The 17604-nt window shown below is 37.2% G+C and overlaps 1 protein-coding gene across 4 annotated transcripts in view; it reads left to right on the forward strand.

Moving 5' to 3' along the window:
- Positions 1-17604, forward strand: part of ARID4A (AT-rich interaction domain 4A) — a 75621-nt gene that overhangs the window by 46612 nt on the left and 11405 nt on the right. For 3 of the 4 annotated variants that reach the window (XM_007986808.3, XM_007986809.3, XM_073011026.1), the window contains 7 exons: positions 1333-1427; positions 1905-2002; positions 2536-2767; positions 5825-6072; positions 8785-8982; positions 14369-14453; positions 16132-16333. In XM_007986808.3, the coding sequence (XP_007984999.3) occupies positions 1333-1427; positions 1905-2002; positions 2536-2767; positions 5825-6072; positions 8785-8982; positions 14369-14453; positions 16132-16333 (1158 nt within the window). The remainder of the gene's footprint in view (positions 1-1332; positions 1428-1904; positions 2003-2535; positions 2768-5824; positions 6073-8784; positions 8983-14368; positions 14454-16131; positions 16334-17604) is intronic. The other variant, XM_007986810.3, reaches the window with a different exon arrangement.

Genomic DNA, 17604 nt, shown 5'->3' on the forward strand with positions numbered 1-17604 from the left:
CGTGCCACCATACTCAGCTAATTTTTTATTTTTCTATTTTTTGTAGAGACAGGTTTGGCCATATTGCCCAGGCTGGTCTCAAACTCCTGGCCTCAAGTGATCCTCTTACTTCTGCCTCCTAAAGTGCTGAGATTACAGCTGTGAACCACCACGCCTGTCTAGTTTTGGATTTTAAATAAATCCTAGAATCAGTTACACCTGACAGTAGTAAAATATTTGGAATTAAACTGTTAATACCTATTTTACATAGAAACAAGTGAGAAAGTATTTTAATACAATTTAGTTTTCCCTGTCACTTATAAAACTAAAGAATATTCTGATATTTCAGAAATAGAAAGTGACCAGTTATAATGTTAATCTGCATATCCACTAATTGCTAATGCTGTATTTGTGGTAAATAAACTAGATAAACTAGCCTGATCCTTGTTCTCAGCAAATTAAACATAATAGGAGACCCATTGTTATCTGAAAAGGATGAGATTTCTAATATAGGTAGACTAATAGAACAATTATAAACCATCCTACTCCTTGGCATTTGTTAGTCCTGGAAAATCTTAAGATAAATTGGTCCTAAACATTCTGTGTGGCCTTCAGAAATCATCCTTCAGATTACTGCTAACAGTCTTAACATTTGTGTCAAAGCAGTGAAAATGGAACCAGGGTGTAAATCTTATCTTTTCTATTGTGTTTGTTTATGTCTAAACTTTTTTTTTTTTTTTTTTTTTTTTTTTTTGAGACAGAGTCTTGCTCTGTCACTCAAGCTGGAGTGCAGTGGCATGAATATGGCTCCCTCCAGCCTCCACTTCCTGGACTCAAGCAATCCTCCCACTTCAGGCTCTCGAGTACCTGGGACCACAGGTGCACACCACCACACTCAGCTAATGTTTTCCTTTTAATTTTTGTAGAAACAGGATATTGCCATGTTGCCCAGGCTGGTCTCAAACTCCTGAGCCCAAGTGATCTTCCTGCCTTAAGCTCCCAAAGTGCTGGGGTTGCAGGTGTGAGCCGCTGCACCCAGCCCTATGCCCAAGCTTCTTGAACCAGCAACATTGTTGGCCACACCATGTAGTGTTTAGTTTTACTCAATTCATTCACAGTTAAAGAGGTGGCTTTATTAGTTTTAGAAGTATAACACCTAAAATCTGAAGATCCCCACAAAGGCTATATAAATAATGGAGAGCATATCTTATGTTGTCTTACATTGTTTAAGGCTCTTTAAATATGTGCCTCTAATTAATGAAATTTGGGAAATTAGAAGTTGACAGCTTTGTTTTCAAATTAGTATTTCTCATTTGAATAAACATTTTATTTCTACCTACTTACATTGAAAAGGTACTCCAATCAACAAACCACCTGTTTTGGGCTATAAAGATCTCAATCTCTTCAAACTCTTCAGACTGGTTTATCATCAGGGTGGATGTGACAATGTAAGTATAACATTGCTATTTGAAACATGTATTGATGTCATAAAAAGGTAAATTATCTTATATTGCATTATATGCACATTGGATAATAAATACATTTCCTTAATGAACATAGAATATTAGGGTAAAGATTATTTCCTGGCCAGGCATGGTGGCTCACACCTGTAATCCCAGCATTTTGGGAGGCTGAGGCGGGGTGGATTGCTTGAGCTCAGGAGTTCGAGACCAGCCTGGGCAACATGGCGAAACCCTATCTCAACAAAAATTAGCCAGGTGTGGTGTCGCATGCCTGTGGTCCCAACTACTCGGGAAGCTGAGGTGGGAGGATCACTTGAGCCCAGGAAGTCGAGGCTGCAGTGAGCCCTTATTGCGCCACTGCACTCCAGCTTGGGCAACAGAGTGAGACCCTGACTCAAAAAAAAAAAAAAAAAAAAGATTAATTCCCTTTGCAAATGTTAACATAAAAACTTAATTTTCCAGATTGATAGTGGTGCTGTATGGAAGCAAATTTATATGGACCTTGGCATTCCTATTTTGAATTCAGCTGCTTCCTACAATGTAAAAACTGCTTATAGAAAGTAAGTAGTATAGTTTATTCATCAAAGAATATATATTTATAGGAAATATTTTCCATTTACTTTGTTAACAAGAATACATCAATCTAGGAACATTAAAGTTAGAGAAAGTGTATAAAAAGGTTTAGGTTGACAGATACTTGTGACTGAAAGTTATTTCATTGCATCAAATCTTATTTACTCCATTTCTTATGTTGTCCTGATTTCCTTTCCAAAAGCAAGACGCAGACAGTGTCTGCGATTATGATACATATTATAGAGCTACATCTTTTGGGGTGAACAGCCTTCATATCAAAACTTACGATAGTTATGTTTAGTTATCACAAGCTGAGACGTCTCAGGACAGCGTTTTATGATCAGTTTTTCTGTTTATAATTCTATCTAAAATACCAAGAAAATAGTAACACAGAAAATAGCAACACAAAATTTTTTTTAAATTACTGGGCTTTACTTTTTAAAAATGTGTTTAATAACATGTGAATTCAAGTTAAATGCAAAGACTGTAAGATTTCTTAAATGAAATATTGTTCGTTTAGGTATCTGTATGGTTTTGAGGAGTACTGCCGTTCGGCAAATATTCAGTTCAGAACTATTCATCACCATGAACCAAAAGTAAAAGAGGAAAAAAAAGATTTAGAAGAATCAATGGAAGAGGCTCTCAAATTAGATCAAGAAATGCCTTTAACAGAAGTGAAGAGTGAACCTGAGGAAAATATTGATTCAAACAGTGAAAGTGAAAGAGAAGAGATAGAATTAAAATCTCCGAGGGTGAGTTCTTAATACTAGTTTTATCTGGTTTAAGTATTACTTAAAATTTTTTATTATAGCCATTTTCATATATACATAGAAGTACTACAGTGAACCTAGCTTATTTTCCAGTATTTAATGCTGCTTAGCTAACTACTTTTTTCTAAATATATTGTATATTATTTTCTCTACCTGAAAACCCTTCCTTCTGTTTTCTGTTTATGTTCGATCAAGTCATTCTCATCTGGGATGAATCTCAGATATTCCTTTTCCAAGTCTTTTGCTAAAGTATCACCTCATTGAAGGTTATCTCGGTCACCTTATCTGAAATTGTAACCTGCCTCCTCTCTTTGGAACTCTCAGTTCCTGTAATGTTGCTCCTATTTGTAATTTACTTATTCTATTTATTGTGATTATCTATTTTGCCCCACTCTACACAAGAATTACACTCCACGAGGTCAGGGATTAGTGTTTATTTCGTTTATTGACAGATCCCAGGCATTTAGAATAGTGCCTGGCACATAATAAAGGCTTATTAAATAGATGTTGAATAAATGAATCACCTCTTTATAGTGCCTGTGCCCTGAACTAGATGGTATCTTGTCTTTCTCTGTAACTTTATAGCACACTGTGTGGCTCTAGTGATGTGTACATGTACGCTGGTTGTATCTTCCAACTCTGCTCCTTCTTTCCTTTAATATATAAAGTCTGTTTAGGAATTATCATCTAGCATTTGGATCAGTGTCCAGTGATGTTTACATAGTAGGATTTATCAAGTTTTAGAAAGAGAAAGGAATTTACCTCACCATCAAAGAAGTTTAATTAGTATAATATGTCTTATTTTTTGGTGGAATCATATTTAATGAAAAAGAATGTGAAATTTCTTTGTCTTATAGTCCAGAAACCAGTTGTTAAAACTGTTCATTCTTTCATGTAGTAAATGGAATCTTTTAGTGAATGTCATGAAGTTTCCAAATTGGTTTTCTTTTCTTTTTTTAATTTTTTTAAAAATTGCGGTAAGTACATATAACATAAAATTTGCCACCTTAACTCTTTTCAAGTGTACATTTCATTGGCATTGAGTACATTCTCACTGTTGCATAAGTGTCACCACCATCCAGTTCCAGAACATTTTTACCTTGCAAAACTGAAATTCTGTACCCATTAAACAGTAACTCCTCATTCTTCCCCCAACCCCTAGCAACCACAATTTTACTTTCTGTACCTATGAATTTGATATTCTAGGTATCTTTATATAAGTGAAATCATACAGTGTTTGTCTTTTTTACTGGCTTATTCACTCAGCATAATATCTGCAAGACATTATGTTGTAGCACGTATCAGAATTTCCTTCCTTTTTAAAGGTGAATAATATTTTATTGTGTGTATTGTGGACATACTTTCTTGTCATGACCTAAAAACCTTCCTCGTCCTACATAAAATATCTGCAATGTGCTGTCTAGTATAGATGAACCATAAATTTACATTCTCCAAAATTTTCTCCTAATTTTTTACTATTTTAAAAAGTGCTGTAATACATTTGCTTGTAAAAATATCCTCATCACTTATCCACATATATAAGCCAAGCTTCTAAAAATGGCATTTCTCACCTGTAGTCCCAGCTACTCAGGAGGCTGAGGCAGGAGGATCACTTGAAACCAGGAGGCAGAGGTTGTAGCGAGCCAAGATCGCACCACTGCACTCTAGCCTAGGTGATAGAGTGAGACTCCATCTCAAATTGAATAAATAAATAAAAATGGTACTTCTGAGAAAAAGGCATACAGACCCAAGTTTTAGAGCAGTTGTTTTCATTCATTTACCTACAGATATTTTAAAAGCACCTGCTAGGCCGGGCGCGGTGGCTCACGCCTGTAATCCCAGCACTTTGGGAGGCCGAGGCGGGCGGATCACGAGGTCAAGAGATCAAGACCATCCTGGCCACATGGTGAAACCCCATCTCTACTAAAAATACAAAAATTAGATGGGCGTGGTGGCGTGCGCCTGTAGTCCCAGCTACTCATGAGGCTGAGGCTGGAGAATCGCTTGAACCTGGGAGGTAGAGGTTGCAGTGAGCTGAGATCACACCACTGCACTCCAGCCTGGTGACACAGTGAGATTCTGTCTCAAAAAAAAAAAAAAAAAAAAAAACACCTGCTATGTGCCAGCCACTGTGTAGATCTGAGGAGATGGAAGTGCCATCTTGGAACTTGCATGCTAGTACTTTATGATAGAAAAAAATTTCTTCTTTTTCTGCCTTTGAAGTATAAATAGCACATAGCCAGCAACTAGGGAAAACATTTGTTTACTGAGATATTAATTGTATCCTAATGCTCCCTAAGTTGCCAGCTGTTTATCTGCTTTATTCCAAGAAGAGGAGAATTCTGCCAGTGTATAAAAGTTGTCTTGAAATAGAACCTAGGAGATAGTGAAATTGCTCACAGTCATGGTCACTTCAGCATTCAGTGGGCTAGATAGAAGCTAGTGGGGGTAAAACATATTGCTGTTGGCCCAGCGAACTCTCCAGATACTCATTCAAAGAAGTCTCCTCACTTTTTTTGCCATTGATGCAATTCAATCCTTTTAAAATGTAGTCATCCACAAATACAGTGACAATGTAAATTTTGTCTTACTAAGCTGTAGAATTAGAGACCACAGAGCTTTTAAAGAAGCAAAATTCAGGGGATTGGCTTCATTATTGTTATGTTTTATCATTAACATTAGATAATTTATTTTAAATTTTTATTATAGTTGAGAATAAAAGTGAGATAAAATGACGTAGTAAACAAAGGAGACAACTTTTATTTCTTTTTTGTTGTTGTTTCCTTTTTTTACTCAAACAGATTCTGACAGATATTTCTTAAGTAGTATGTAGCCAAAGTAGACCTGGACATAATTAAGTAATTTATATTAGTTATTCTTTTACTTTCAAAAGGAAGAGAAATGTACCTTTGAGTTGGTTTTCAGGGCCGTGTTTCAAGCCAGAGTCATTGCTGTGAAGGCTAAAGGAAAAGATGTTTTTTCCTGCTTTTTTCCCCTTTATAGTGATAGCTATTTTAAAGCTTTTATCACCTCTACTAGGGACGAAGGAGAATTGCTCGAGATGTAAATTCTATTAAAAAAGAAATTGAAGAAGAGAAAACAGAAGACAAATTAAAAGACAATGATACAGAAAATAAGGATGCAGATGACTATGAAACTGCAGAGAAAAAAGAAAATGAGCTACTACTGGGGAGAAAAAATACACCAAAGCAAAAAGAGAAGAAAATTAAAAAACAGGAGGATTCTGACAAAGATTCAGATGAAGAGGAAGATAAAAGCCAAGAGAGGTACATTATCTTATGTTTGTTCTCCAGAAGCACCTGTCTGGGGTACAACAGCACTTTGTTCCTGCTTAGAGATTCAGGTTTAAGGGAATGTTTTCTTATTGGGACTTCCGTTCCTCTTGTCTAATGAAGGTGAGACACATTGTGAAGATGATGTGTATTGCCTTTCGGAATCGGAGAATATACTGGTCGCACCATTTTAATAGCACTTGTGCCCTAAACAGTGGCCTCAAAGAAGGCTGCGCCACCCAGTCAAAAGAAAGGTCCTGCAGTTGACAGCAGGGAAGGGAGCTGGAGAAAAATGGAGGAAGTGGACAAGAGGAAACAGCGACAGCAAAAATTCCATTTTAAAAAAGGTACAATGTGGGAAAGCTAACAAACAAACACATGGGTGCACAGTACTAGCAGATGTTTCTGTGTGTTAGCTTTAAGACATTTTTCTTTTTCAAGTTATTGTATTAGATTAAGTGGCATGCACCCCTGATTCTAGTTTGGAAAATACATTCTTGCCCCACATCACAACAATAAATTTTAGATTTTTTAATGTCCATCCTGTTTACTGTTGAGTAAAACCTGTATTCTTTTTTTCTATGTATTAGACAAGTATGGACTGAACTGACTTAAAAATAGTCAAAGATTAGGCAGTCCAGCAAGATCAAGGTAGTCTGTCACCAAGGTATTAGCTGTTTCTGTAAGCATTGAGAAATGGATTTACTAATTTTAGGACACTACTAAAAATGAATTTTAACTGAGCAACAACATAACACACTTACTTGTAATACCAGCTCTCTTCTATAGTTATTTTTCTGTTATTATGTGATGTTAATTTTTCTAGAAATTTGAGTTGTTAAGCCAAATTTGGGAAAACTGACCTGCCATTGAGATAATAAATATTTGGAAAAACAGGATGATTAGTGAATGGGAGAGGTAATTTGATTTAATACAAATAGGCACAGGAGCTATCACAATTACGTATGAACTAGGTTAGTGAGTAAGAAAAGGTTCTGTAATGAAATATAGTTAGGATTAGGAAAAGTAGGAGGAAATAATTGGAGTTGAGTATAATGAGTGTAGAATTTTAAATATTTGGACAAAAAAATTTAAGCAAAGGTGAACCACTTAAAAAGTAGAGCCTAATTGGCCGGGCGCAGTGTCTCACCCCTGTAATCCCAGCATTTTGGGAGGCCGAGGCAGGCGGATCACGAGGTCAGGAGATCAAGACCATCCTGGCTAACACGGTGAAACCCCATCTCTACTAAAAATACAAAAATTAGCCAGGCGTGGTGGTGGGCACCTATATTCCCAGCTACTCGGGAGGCTGAGGCAGGAGAATGGCGTGAACCCGGGAGGCGGAGCTTGCAGTGAACCAAGATTGTACCGCTGCACTCCATCCAGCCTAGGTAACAGAGTGAGACTCTGTCTCAAAAAAAAAAAGGAAGGCCTAATTATAGTTTGAAGCTTTGTGAAAAGCTTTGAAGCTTTTTGTGAAAAACATCAAAATATGTATATTGAAATATGTATATAAAACATATAATACATCTATGTAAAAATATGATTTTAAAAGACTATAACTGCTATGTAAATGGGGATTTATTTTAGAGAAAATTTCACAGACTTGAATATGAAGAACAATATTATCTTTAAGTAGTTTTTCTCATAATGTTTTGAATTTACCTCATCAGTCTAATATTGGAAGGTGTCCTCCAAGAGAAAACATTCCCACTGCAAATGGGCTGTCAAAGCTTCATGTCAGGACCCCCAGGGGTCACTAAAATAATGCCCTATATTTATTACAGAGAACAATACTACTTGTTGAGCTTTTAATGCTTGTGACACTAGAATGATCTTTGATGCAGTTCTCTTGTGAGTCTTTACAGCATTGATACACAATGTTTTGTTATAAAAATATTAAAAGTATTTTTAGACCTCCCTGTTTTAATCTTTATACCTGATTATCAATACAAAGAAAAGCTGATGGAATATGAGTAAACAAATAGAATTCAACACAAATGTAAAGCTTTGTTCTTGTGGTGCTATCCTACAGTGTCAGCGAGTGACCTAATACTCAAATTTCTTTTCTTTGTTAGGGTTGGGAAACCTTTAAAATATAAATTAGTTTACATGGTTACTAAGGTAGATAGCCCTTGCTTATTATTTTGCCCACTAAAAAAACTAGTCTTGCCAAGAACTATTCTAATTGTGGTAGTAAAGCAGATTTAAGAAAATTCAGTTGCAGGAAGTTACAAAATATCCTTAGATCTTTTTTTACATATAAGGTGGCACTTAAATATGAATTCTGAAGAATTTTTTCAGAGCATATTTTTCTTATTTTGTTTTGTCAAAAGTGATTTGTTTGATTACAGATCATCGTTAGCTGGCACTTAAATACGAATTCTAAAGAATTTTTTCAGAGCTTATTTTTCTTATTTTGTTTTGTCAGAAGTGATTTGTTTGATTACAGATCATCATTAGCTGTGACTTGATTGGCTTTTAAAAAGTATGGATTTACTTTGGGTACAGTGCACCTTCACGTAATAAATTCCTTAGTAAGTAGGCCACAGAAATCTTCTCCTTCTCCTCCTTCTTCTCCTCCTCCACTGATATGTTATTAAGGTAATATTTAGGTTGTGAATAATCTACCTGTTGAATTCTTTTAGCATATTTTGTTCTCCATTAAGTTATTAGTAGCATTATCAATATTATAACTTACTGCAGGGAAGAAACTGAAAGCAAATGTGACTCTGAGGGAGAGGAAGATGAGGAAGACATGGAACCCTGCCTAACGGGAACCAAAGTGAAAGTAAAATACGGACGAGGGAAGACTCAGAAAATTTATGAAGCCAGTATTAAAAGCACTGAAATTGATGATGGAGAAGTTTTATATTTGGTACATTACTATGGATGGAATGTCAGGTAAGCAAGAAAGTATTTTCTTACTGTTGAAATTTTTTCAGTGGTTAAATAGAACATCAACTTAATGTTGTGAAGAGTGAAAGCAAATGATGGTATATATTTACAAAGCACACCTTGATTCTGAATTTTCCAAGACTTTGACATTCCTGCTGTTATACTGGCAGTGTCAATGCTTCTAGCCGGAGACTACCAGGATCACACCTGTAGTTAGAACAAGTTATATTTAGTACTCATTTATAGTGAGGGAGAACACACAGCAAGGGAAACCATAGGGCACCTTAGTAATAAGGTGTTAAATGAATCAACAGAGGCTCAAGGCACCACCTTTGGAAAACAATAATTCATAATTCTGTGGAGACATATTACTGAATATGAGCAGGGAGCCAGGCCCACAGCTTCCAACTGTGCAGTGTTTGTTTGTTTCATTAATCAGAAATCAAGCCTGTGTCAAGCACTGTAATAATTCTAAGTCGACTAATTAATAAAACAGAACATTAGAACTTAGATTTGATATTCCATTAGATTATTTTGGGGAGGGTTTAAGAAAGGCAGGGCATGGTGGCTCATGCCTGTAGTACCAGCACTTGGGGAGGTGGAGGCGGAAGGACTGCTTGAGGCCAGGAGTTCGAGAGCAGACCTGGCAACATAGTTAGACCCCCATCTCTACAAAAAATTAAAATTAAAAATTAGCCTGGCATTGTGGCACGTACCTGTAGTCCAGCTACCCAGAAGGCTGAGGTGAGAGGATCACCGGAGCCCAGGAGTTGGAGACTGCAATGAGCTATGATCATGCCACTGCACTCCAGCCTGGACGATGGAGCAAAACCCTGTCTCTTATTAAAAAAAGAGAGAAAAAAAAAAAAAGGGATTTTGCTCCATATTGGATCCTGTCGGGAAGCTGGGGTAATTATAATTGGTTTTCTTAATAAATCTTATCTAGAAGGAGAGACAGACCAAGGTAACACTATAACTGGTAAAGAAACAGCAATCACTCACATTAGTCAAGAAAAAAAAGATGTTTGGTCGTTTTTGTGACTTGGACAATGTTCCTGTTTTTTCTTTGTTCAGACATGATTAGGAAGCGGTCTTGTTTTTGTTTTGATACATCATGATCACAGAATGGACTTGTCTGATGTTGATGCTCTTTGAAATTGTTCATATTTCAACAGCAGGACAGTGTGGCCTAGCTATGAGTGCCAGACTAGCTCCAAGCAACACCAAGGCCCAACTGATAGTGCCAGGCAAATTCCTAAATGTCGGGGGCTGCCTTTCTTGTTGTCTTTGACAAAATCTGGCATGTTTAATATCTCTAGTTGCCCTGTATTTATTTGGAGCCAGACTGCTCCTGGGTTTCTCTATACACTAGATGTGTGCTCTGTTATGACTCAAATCCCTCATCTCTAAACTGGGAAAAATACGGTTCCTATTTTGTAGAGGTGTTGTATAATGCAGTAGTTCCCTCTCATCTGCTGGAGATGTGTTCCAAGACCCCCAGTGGATGCTGAAACCTCAGATAGTACTGAATCCTATATATCCTATCATTTTTCCTATACATACATACCTACAATAAAGTTTAATTTATAAATTAAGCACAGTAAGAGATTAACAATAGTAATAAAATACAGCAATTATAACAATATATTGTAATAAAAGTTATATGAATGTAGTCTTTCTTTCTCTCAAAATATCTTAATATTTTTGGATCATGGGTAATTGAACTATGCTGTGGCTAAGCAGGGACTACTGTAGTGATAATATTTGTATTAAGATATAAATGCTTAGAATCATGCCTGGCACTTAGTGCTCCATGAATGTTAACTGTTTTGTTTTCTTTACAATGTATTGCTGAATTCAGGGGAAAAGGACTATATCTTACCAACTTTCAGTCATTATATTTCCCGTTGCATCACATGATAGCCTTCTTTCTTCTTCAGATTCTTATTTAGTTCACAACTCTCCACTCCTGTTTCACATCTGTATATGTCTGTGTTCTGCTTTCTAGAATTTCCCGTATCATCTTTCTTTCTCATCTCTTTAATGTTTTACTTTATGACTCTTCTCAGCAGTCATTTTATTATACACTCAGGTTTTGGATTGGTCATCTCCCTAATTCGTTACTTAACTGGTACTCTCCTGGTTCATGTTTTTTCATTGTTCTTGTCTACTCCTAAAAGCTGGTATAATTCTGGTCTGTTCGTTGAGATGAAGCCACCATGGTTCCTAAAGAATTTAGCCAGATTCCTGAAAGGGAGTATCTGCAAGTGTAAGAAGTGTGAGAAGAGTCCTGGTCTCTCACTGAGAAATCCTGGGACTGTCCTTGGTTAGTAGTATTAGTGCTAGAAGTACCTACATGGCATACTGCTTTGTCCAGTGTCGCCAGGACCAAGTACACTAAAAATCAGGCTTGCACTTCTTGGTTGTCTGATACCTCCTTTGGAATTGTGGAATTGGATAGAGTTATCCCTTTGTTAGCCCTGGATCAGATACATAACTCTCTTATTGCACTTACCAGACTATACTTGATTTTACCCTATGTCTGTCTTTTATAACAGACTATGGGTTGCTTGAGAGCATGGGCCATGTTTATTCTCTACGTACTTCCTGATACAGTGCATACTAGTAGGCCCTCAGTATATGTTCAGATGAATGAACATTTCCATATAAGTTAACAAAGTACGGATATTTAAAGGCCTAGTACAATGCTCATAGCCAGTCCCATTTTAGAAACTAGCTACTGGGTTAATGAGGTGGAGATCGTTTTCAAATCATAGTACAGGTAGTTCCTAACTTACAGTGGTTCAACTTCAATTTTTTTTAATTTAAAATGGTTCAAAAGCTATATGTATTCAGTAGAAGCCATACTTAGAAGTTTGATTTTTTTTTTTTTTAAGACGGAGTCTTGCTTTGTCACCAGGCTGGAGTGCAGTGGTGCGATCTGGGCTCACTGCAACCTCTGCCTCCTGGGTTCAAGTGATTCTCCTGCCTCAGCATCCCCAGCCTCCCAGGTAGCTGGGATTACAGATGCATGCCACCACGCCCAGCTAATTTTTGTATTTTTAGTAGAGATGGGGTTTCGCCATGTTGGCCAGGATGGTCTCGATCTCTTGACCTTGTGATCCGCCCGCGTCGGCCTCCCAAAGTGCTGGGATTACAGGCGTGAGCCACTGTACCCGGCCTGAATTTTGATTTTTTTTTTTTTACTGATCTAGTGATATGCAGTATGATACTCTCTCATCAGACTGTGCAGTGGTGGCAAGCCACATCAAGCAGCGAAGAAACCATGAGACTAATCAACCAATATTGTACAGCGTATTCAATAAATTACATGAGATATTTTAGACTTTATTACAGAACTAGACTTCGTGTTAGATGATTTTGCTCAACTGTAGGCTAATATAAGTGTTCTGAGCATGTTTAAGGTAGGCTAAGCTAAGCTGTGATGTTCAGTAGGCTAGATGTATTAAATGCATTTTTCGACTTACGATATTTTCAGTTTGTGATGAGTTTATCAAGACATAATGGCATCATAAGTAAAGGAGCATCTGTATAGGTAGTCATGGTACCATGTCAGCTGAAATACATGCATACAGGAACCATGTCCTTACTTTATACATCTCCATGGTAACTGGTTTACAAAGCAAGAATATCGTTTCCAGATACATGAGTTTCTATTAACACGCTACAGTCTAAAGCAAGTTTGTCCAACCCGTGGCCCACAGGCCATATGCAGCCCGGGATGGCCTTGAATGTGGCTCAACATAAATTCATAAACTTTCTTAAAACATGAGAGTTTTTTTGTTTGTGTGGTTTTTTTTTTCTTTTTCTTTTTTCTTTTTCCCTTTTTTTTTTTTTTTTTTTTTTTTTTTTTTTTGCTCATCAGCTATCGTTAGTGTTATTTTATGTGTGGCCCAAGACAGTTCTTCTTCCAGTGTGACCCAGAGAAGCCAAAAGATTGGACACTCCTGGTCTAAAGCAAGGATTGCCTGTAGTTTCTTCAATTAAGTGTACATATTTTTAGATTTTGACTTAATTCTATAAATACTTGTATATTTATATAATGTAAAAACTGTTATTTAGTTCCAGAAAACTTAATTTCTTATTTGCCCCTGATTAGTCACTTGGACTATAGACATTCAGCAGTGATAGTAATCATTTGAGAAGGCCAGGTGCAGTGGCTCATACCTATAATCCTAGCACTTTGGGAGGCTGAGGTGGGCAGATCACTTGAGCTCTGAAATTCAAGACCAGCCTGGGCAACATGGCAAAACCCCCGTCTCTATAAAAAATACAAAAATTAGCTTGATGCAATGGTGTACACCCATGGTCTCAGCTACTCAGGAGGCTGAGGTGGGAGGATCATCTGAGCCCAGGGGATCATGCCTCTGCACTCCATCCTGGCAACAGAGTGAGACCCTCTTTCAAAAAAATTGCTGGGTCCAGTGGCTCACCCCTGTAATGCCAGCCCTTTGGGAGGCCAAGGTGAGCAGATCACCTGAGGTCAGGAGTTCAAGACCAGCCTGGTCAACATGGCGAAACCCTGTCTCTACGAAAAATAAAAAATTAGCTGGGTGTGGTGGGCACCTGTAATCCCAGATACTCGGGAGGCTGAGGCATGAGAATCACTTGAACCCAGGAAGCAGAGGTTGCAGTGAGCCAAGATGGCACCATTGCATGCCAGTCTGGGCAACAATATTGAAACTGTCCCCCAGAAAATAAAAATTAAATTAAAAATAAATTTAAAAATAAAAATTTTAAGTAAAAGTTTAGGGGAAATGAGTTTTCAACTTGAGCTAAACAGAATAAACTTAGATAAAGGAGGTGAAATACAGATATCTCTAAAAAATTTCAGAGTCCTAAAGGCAATGTAGTTCAGAAGAAAATTTTATTGGAAATACTAGACTAGAGACTAATTTTTTATATTTTTACTAGAGACTAGAGAGAGTGTTGAGGAAGAAAAGGAAGTTGAAATGGACTTGATAAAATAACCTGAAACTGATCACCTTGCAAATCTGAATTTATCTGACTAGCTTTCTATTATTCATTCAGTAGAGCGAATTCTAGTGCAGAATCTGATTATAAGCTCAGGTCTGTAAAAGCTGTAGAAAACAAAGCAGTTCAGATTGTCTTGAATCTAGAGTTTGCTTTCCAAGACCTCCTTCTAAACCTGTTAACTCTTAAATCCTCTTGCCTTTCCCTAGTGGTTATGCAAAATACCTAGTACAGTTACTGGCACATGTTACCAGCAAACCAGCCCCTGTGCCCTTCATATTCTTGCCAATACTAAGAACAAACTATTTAGTCTGTCTCACTGTTGTTTTTGTTTGGTGAATACATTTCAAAAAGGTTATAATTTATAAACTTTGTACATATTTTTTTTTTTTTTAAGGTATGATGAGTGGGTGAAGGCTGACAGGATAATCTGGCCTTTGGACAAAGGTGGACCAAAGAAAAAACAGAAGAAAAAAGCGAAAGTATGTTTGTAGATTTATGTCCCTTATAATATGTATAGGAATTATTCAAATTGTATTGTGTGTTTTTTAAGACTTCTTAGTTTTAGGTTTATACCAAGATTGAGAACAAGGTATATAGACCTTCCATATACTCTCTGCCCCTACATGCATAGTCTTCCCAAATTGTCAACATCCCCCACCAGAGTGGGGTATTTGTTACAACTGATGTGCCTACATTGACACATTATTGTCACCCAGAGTACATCGTTTACATTAGGGTTCACTGTTGGTGGTGTGTATTCTATGGATTTTGACAAATATATAATGACATGGATCCACCACTATAGTATCATATAGAGTAACTTTACTGCCCTAAAAGTCCTTTATGTTTTGTTTATTCTTACCCCCACCCCAACCCCTGACAACTACTGACATTTTACTCTCTCCATCGTTTTTTCCATTTCGAGATTATCGTATAATTGGAATCATACACCATATAGGCTTTTTAGATTGGCTTCTTTTGCTTAGTAATATGCATATACGATATTGTGTTTGTCTAATAAATCTTCTTATTGTAATAATCATCTTGGCCGGGTGTGGTGGCTCACGCCTGTAATCCTAGCACTTTGGGAGGCTGAGGCGGGCAGATCACGAGGTCAGGAGATCAAGACCATCCTGGCTAACACGGTGAAACTCCGTCTCTACTAAAAATACAAAAAATTAGCCAGGCGTGGTGGCAGGCACCTGTAGTCCCAGCTACTCAGAAGGCTGAGGCAGGAGAATGGCGTGAACCCAGGAGGCGGAGCTTGCAGTGAGCCGAGATCGCGCCACTGGACTCCAGCCTGGGCAACAGAGCAAGACTCTGTCTCAAAAAAAAAAAAAATCTTGATTCTTGAAAGTTAATTGTGATTTTTTCTTTATAACCCAGGAGCTTAAAAGTAACACATTACCACATTGTTTCGGCAAAGGTGAAAACCAGCAACCCTTAGGACATGACTTTCAGACTCATATTCCTGTAGGGGCTTTATAGGAGAAGGATAAAGTAGGACTAACCGTGACAAACGAGAGGACACATTCCTCATTTAGACAGAATGGAACTAACCACTCTGCTGTGGGAATGCAGACCCAGGGTTGCCAGATTTTAGGATTTTTCAAGACCACTGTATTTCTTAAAATGTGAAATTTGACTTTTAAACGCTAGAAGCCAATACTAAAATTTTAAAACACATATATACTGGCCAGTTGTACCCTTACCCACACCCTCAGTTGTCAAGCTTTGCTGTAGAGATTTGCCCATGGTTTTGTCTACTGGATGATAGGTATCTTTCTTTTCTGCAGGGGATAGTAGGGAACAGTGGGGAGTGTGAATGGTTGTATAGCCTTCTAATGCTCTGATGCTGACCATCACAATATAATTCCAGTATTACAAATTGTACAATATTGTATTTACGTAAATACAAAATACGTTTGAAATTCAGAAGTGGAGGATTATATACCAATTTCAGTGACACTAATGTTAATAAGTGCCGATAACCTCTCAGACCAGCCAGAAAACTCTTGATCCTTCTATAAGCACAGACTAGGAAGTGACATATAAAATATCAAACCTTTTTTGAGATGTAGTTTTCTTTGGATAAGTAGAATGTTCATTTTTCATAAAGCATTGGCCCTTCTCATACATTTTGTTGTTGTTGCCCAGAATAAAGAAGATAGTGAAAAGGACGAAAAGAGAGATGAGGAGAGGCAGAAGTCAAAACGGGGACGACCTCCTTTAAAATCAACCCTTTCATCAAACATGCCGTATGGCTTATCTAAGACAGCAAACAGTGAAGGAAAATCAGGTACCAGAAGTGCTCGCAGCAATATACCAGACAGCTCACCTCTGTCAAATGGAATGGAAGGTGCTCGATTTTGAGGATGGCTGACTTTAAAAAAAAATAACATAAATAATAAAACTTCCATTGTGTGAAATATTCACAGTACAGGTTGAGTATCCCTTGCCCAAAATGCTTGGGACTAGAAGTGTTTTGGATTTTTGGATTTTTTTTTTATTATTTTTGAATATTGCATATACATAATGAGCTATCCTGGGGATAGGACCCAAGTCTAAACATGAAAATTAGTGCTTCATATACACCTTATACACATAGCCTGAAAGTAATTTTATACCATATTTTTAATAGTTTTGTTCATGAAATAAAGATTGTGTACTTCGAACCATCAGAAATCAAAGGTATAACTGTCTCAGCCACCCATATGAACAGTCTGTGATTGTTTGGCATCACTGTTATTCTTGACTCTGAATTTATATGCCACCTACTGATAAGTAATTTTCTTACACATAATTACATAACAGTAAAACATATGACTTACAATTAATACAGTGGAAAAATAGTGTGTGTGAGGAAACTAAGCAGCAAGGTAGCATCACCAGAATATCTGTATTGGCTGCTAAACAACAATGACAACAAACAGCAGGCTTTCAATCTCCACCTACGATGCCGTGTTTTCATTAAAAGGTTACCTGTACACTAGGTAACCTGGGGCTGCCGAAGACAGTTGTGCACCTGTGTTTGGATGCAATCTGTCCCATGAGGTCAGGTGTGGAATTTTCTACTTGGGGCATCATGTTGGTGCTCAAAAAGTTTTGGAATTTGGAGCATTTTAGATTTCAGGTTTTTGGACTAGGGGTGTTCAACCTGTAAATCACCTAGGTTTTTAATCTCATATGATTTAAACTATAAATTTGATTTGAAGAAAATATTTTGCTGTATCATTTTTATTTGAAATTTAGTGATGTTTTCATTTAGGAATACTTTTTCTCATAAATATCTTAAAAATAATATATTTTAATAGAAGGTGAATTGACAATCCATGCATCCTAATGTGTGCTACACTTTCCCTCAAAGCCTGTACCAGTGTCTCCTATAAATTCAGTGCTGTTCACCTGGGATCTTTCAGCAAAGCTGAAACCATGTGGTTCTAAGAGAACACAGACTCTTGTGGTACAGGCATGTTTTATAATGAGTATAGGTGAACATATTTTATTCTGCTTATACTCATTTTCCCCACTTTTCTACCTCTGTATACTTTTAAATGTAATTAAGAAATTATAGGCTGAGCGCAGTGGTGGTTCATGCCTGTAATCCAGCACCTTGGGAGGCTGAGGCAG

The sequence above is a fragment of the Chlorocebus sabaeus genome, chromosome 24, assembly GCF_047675955.1.
Source record: "Chlorocebus sabaeus isolate Y175 chromosome 24, mChlSab1.0.hap1, whole genome shotgun sequence".
NCBI lineage: Eukaryota > Metazoa > Chordata > Mammalia > Primates > Cercopithecidae > Chlorocebus > Chlorocebus sabaeus.